Raw genomic sequence first — 4,557 nt, 5'->3', positions numbered from 1 at the left:
GAAGCAACCGCCATTTCAGGGGATGCAATGAGGCTTAAAGTCTGTTGTCAGCTTTAAGCTTGTTGGACGGTGCACAAAATTAAAATTTAAATGATTGAAGAATTAAAAAAAAAAAATTACCTTCTCAGTTGGTTAAAGCCTCGTGCTGATAAAGTATTGTAAAATATAATTTTGAAAGAGAATATTAGAGAGAAGTAGTAAAAATGTAAGAGGATTTTCTATTTCATTTCTTGTTTTTAGTATATCAACCACAAATTACAATGCCTTTATTTATAGGTACATATAGATGGATGCGAGATGAATTTACATAAACAGAGGAGATAAACTTAGGAATATACATACACTAAACGAAATCAGAAGATAAGAATGTACTAACATAAATATGTACATTGGATAAGGGAGATACATTGGATATTAATGGATATTCACTATATTCATAACAGTTTGTAACTTTTTACGTGCTTTTTGTTGAATCTTAGAGGTATATTTTTATTAATCCCAACAACACTATAATGAGTGTATAATTACGTTACAAACACTAGAGTTCTAATCTAATCGTATAAAGGCACATAAAATTTTCCAAATATTGTTATTGAAAATACATACAAACAACAGGAATTGTATGCAAGCTTTATGTGACAGCTGAAAAGTGGAATGCAAAGTTGATTTTGGCAATTAAATACATAAATAAAGAATAAGTTGCCCGACAACTTCATCAATAAGGACAATAAATAAATGAATGGGCATTCTAAGGGGACAAAAAGGGAAAAGAAAGGAAAGGAAATAAGTTTAAACATGAATGGAAGAACAAATGTTTAGTTTTGTTTGATCAGGAGTAGGACAGCTCTGCGAACGCTGATAAACTACTTTCGCATCACCATGAAAGAATAGACTGTTTGATGATTTCTTCAAAACTATCAATCTTCTAGGACTAAGCAACGGGGATTTAGCCCTCACGTGGAAGGAAGATGTATCAGGTTCTAACCCTTCAGACTTGAATTTCGTAACCAGGCGTCGAGTAGGAGATTCGGGTATTTGGTCTGTGGGCAATTTCGTTTCCCAGGAAGCAGAGTGGGATTCAATCAAGTAGTGTTGAGGGGAATATTCTGCCACAAAGACCAAGGGGGCTGAAGGTTCCATGGAGGCAGATTTAGTCTCCATCAAGCTTGCTGGACCACCCTCTTCCATATGAACACAAGAACTTTCCTCCTGCAGTGGCACTATCTTCCATTCATATGTATTCAACAGAAAGATGTACACGATTAAGGTCCATAAGTTTAACATTGCTAACATTTTCATGTACTCATCAAGACGACTTGTGTTTATGGTATCACCAATCCAATGTCTGAAAACCAGGATAAAAATTACACTGAGGAATCTTCCTACTCCCCTTACACTTAAATTGAATGGACCTTCAAGTTGCTTCATGGATACTTCGACATGATCATAAAAGAAATGCTTTAGTCCTTCTCCGACGAGTCCTTTGGTAAGTCCTAAGAAGACAAATTGAGGAACCAGCCATAAGATGCTCATGGAAGTACTCTTATTTTGGTTGTCAGGGATTTCTGATTGATTGATTAGATTCAATCTGGAATCTTCAACATGCCAAGCAGCTATGCAACTCAGAAAGGAAATAAACATTCCCAGGCCAATTCTTACTAGCCTAGCACGCCGCTGTTTGTCCAGGTTCCCCAACTTTTGAATTAGAAAATCTGACAGTTGTGAGATTACAAAGCTGATAATTGACTGAAGTAAATCGAATGAATTTATAGGAATCCTATCAAATGAATTTATGGGAATCCTAAAATCATTGCCGATGCGATCATTCAAGTTGCTGCTTTGTTCTATGAAGAAAGTGCTTCCTGTTGCCTCCACCAGACTATAGACAAGGAACGTTGTCCAAACAGGCAGCAATTTTAAGAGTTGCGTCACTTGCTTCACTCGTGATGTAAGCGTGCTGTCTTGCTTCGGACTCGCAAGGTCGTAACAGCTCTTCCCATACAAGAAGAAGACATAAACTAATACCATAACTATTGCTGAAATCATGAAAGTTTCTTTCCAAGGAAGACTTGATAGAAGAGTTGTAGATACGACGGCCCCTGCAAACGCTGCGATATACAACCAAAAATCACCACGAGCCTCAACTTTTTTCTCATTGATATCCATCTTCATTTTCTGAGAAAACTGATTATAAAGAAATGGTTTGAAAGCAGCCAATTTTCCCCCTATGCCCAGTATTAATAGTCCTAGTGCCAGGTAAAACAATCGAGAGCTCATGCTGGCAGTGAGAAGCCATGTGGAAAGCCATAATACCACTAGTCCCTGCAACAAGGAATGGCATTAATTAGTTGCACAAATTTTGTTTCTGCTAAACTGAATATGTTGGCACTGGACTTAAGTGATGAGGAAACCAGAAGAAGAAACTTACCGTGATCAGGGCTGAAGTGGTGCAAATAATCACTTTGTAGTGGCCCACATGCTGATTATATGCAATATAGTCCAAGAAAATAGCTACGAACATTGTTCCGCCTTCATAAGCATTCACAATGGCTGCAGCTTTTCGAAGAGAATATGGCCTCTCCCATCTGTCTTTGAGGTATGATATCAAGAAATTTGTAAATGCATTGTCCAAAAGCCCATGTCCAAAAGCCAAACCTGTCATGTTCAGTAAAGGCATAAGGATAAGGTCAGCTCAATTATTGGTAGCTTTTTTCTCTTATTAACAATGCATTTGGCATGAAAAATATGAGAGAGAGAGAGAGTCTAGCTGACATGGAAATAGCTCTCTTTCCTTCCAAACAAATGCTTACATGTCTAGCCGACTACTATACCTGAGATGAGTATGGCAGCCTTTGAGACGCAAATGTAATAGGAGGCCCAGTTCCACATGGTAGAGAAGCAGCCAGTAAGCACTGACATTTACAATATTATAAGCAGGTAGAGGTAGAAGAAGATCACCAGAATGATACGCCGAGATGCACTTGGCTTAGCTTATCAAATATTGCCACCGAGAAAGAAAACTTATATATAACCTTCATTGAATTGCTTGCAAGATAAGGAATCACGAGTGGGGCACGCAGTGAGGTTGAAAGGAAAGTTCTTGTAAAACAGTCCAAAATGTAAAACAACCAAAACTTATTAGTCAATATCAAGTCTTCCTGCGTGTAGGGTTGCAGCTGGAGATATGTATTCGATAAATACAAATAGATAAGAGGAAGGAAAAGTAATTGATGGTGGGAATGAGTTGTAAAGGGGGATGGAAAAATCACAAAGAAGTGAAAGAAAGTAGGAGTAAAAAGGACGAGGTGCTCTGGAAAGTGGTTGGATGGGATTGAGCGAGTCAGCCGAGAAAAGTCTTTCGGACCAAGTTAACAGTAAAGTATTACAAAGTACAAATCAATTACGGAGCACCATCTTGGAAACCGTTTAAACCCTTTCTGGAAATTGGGAAATCACTGTTCTAATAAAACTCTATCTGTGGCCTTGCGGAGCAATATTCAGCACGCCAACCCTTTCAGTTAGCAATAAAATTGACTCTTTAATGAAGACAGCTAGCACTCTAATTTTTTTTTTTCCAACTTTTGATACGATGAATAGAGTATGAAGGGTATGAACAAGGAATAGTAGAAGAATAGAATTGATGTTTCCTGATAATTCATAACCCCTTACAAACACTAGGAAACAGCTGGGAAGGACCTTGAATCAAGAGATTGCTACGTAGTTGGCTGGCCGACAGACGATGCCTGCTTCGTTTGGGTGGGATACAGAATCGGCTTAAGGGCCCTTGCCGCTTCATTGGTGGTGGTGGTCCCAGTGGTGGCTGGTTGTGGTAGACATGGGTCATCGTGGCGGGGTTTTCTTGGGTTTGGGGTTTTCACGTCTTACTTACTAGCTGCAATTGAGATTTTGAATGTTAAATTCCAATCAATATTGATTGCCACCAAAGTTTGGTGACTTCATTGGTAGATTTGTATCAATCCATTTAAAACTTCTACTGTAATGAGTAAGTTTTTCCGAAAGAAAAAAGAAAAAATTAATTTTCTTTTTAAAGCTAAGCAATTAAAATATAAGGACGTTTATTTTTAAAATTTTCTAAAATTTTAAGTTTGTTCATAACTTGAAATACTAAGCTGTAGTTAATTGATGGTATGTGTGTATATAGATTATTCATCAAATTAATCCCTAGCAAAATTAGTAACTAGTTAACATCTTTTAATATCTTTCGATCGTAGTTATATAAGATAACTTTTTTTTTCATCAAGATATATTGTATGGGGATTATTTAAGATTCTCTTTTATTTATATTTTTTCTATATATCTGTCTTTTACAATTTGTCTTCTGTTAGTTGATATTTCTAATATTTATTTTTTATTATTACCATTTGTTTTATTTTTATTTTTATTTTTTACTTTTTTATTCATTTTTTACAAAAAAAAAAAAATCAACCACTCTGTGAAAAATCAATCACATAAACTAGAGAGGATTGATGCTCCCAAATTCTAGCAACGCACATTACACTCAACCGAGCTAGAACATGCAATCATGAGGCATGAGAC

The 4,557-nt window shown here is 36.6% G+C and overlaps 1 protein-coding gene across 1 annotated transcript; it reads right to left on the bottom strand.

Annotated features, from left to right (window-relative positions):
- Positions 1-523: 523 nt before the first annotated feature.
- On the bottom strand, positions 524-2,971 carry LOC110416911 (protein NRT1/ PTR FAMILY 5.10-like). Its single transcript, XM_021429053.2, has 3 exons — positions 2,832-2,971; positions 2,429-2,655; positions 524-2,322 (listed from the first exon to the last, which is right to left on the bottom strand). The coding sequence occupies exons 1-3, from the start codon at positions 2,917-2,919 to the stop codon at positions 790-792; spliced, it is 1,848 nt and encodes a 615-aa protein (XP_021284728.1). The 5' UTR covers positions 2,920-2,971; the 3' UTR covers positions 524-789.
- Positions 2,972-4,557: the final 1,586 nt, after the last annotated feature.

This window comes from Theobroma umbraticum, unplaced genomic scaffold (genome assembly GCF_002168275.2).
Source record: "Theobroma umbraticum cultivar Fairchild unplaced genomic scaffold, ASM216827v3 scaffold_51.0, whole genome shotgun sequence".
Lineage (NCBI taxonomy): Eukaryota > Viridiplantae > Streptophyta > Magnoliopsida > Malvales > Malvaceae > Theobroma > Theobroma umbraticum.
Note: the sequence above shows the minus strand (reverse complement) of the source record. Positions and strands in the feature narration are given on the sequence as shown.

Bases quoted from the DNA above. Each gene is read 5' to 3' on its own strand.
- LOC110416911 (XM_021429053.2), bottom strand. From the start codon at position 2,919: ATGTCAGTGCTTACTGGCTGCTTCTCTACCATGTGGAACTGGGCCTCC. The intron at 2,656-2,831 runs GTATAGTAGTCG...TGAACATGACAG, and splicing joins GGCTGCCATACTCATCTCAG to GTTTGGCTTTTGGACATGGG. The intron at 2,323-2,428 runs GTAAGTTTCTTC...TCCTTGTTGCAG, and splicing joins CCACTTCAGCCCTGATCACG to GGACTAGTGGTATTATGGCT.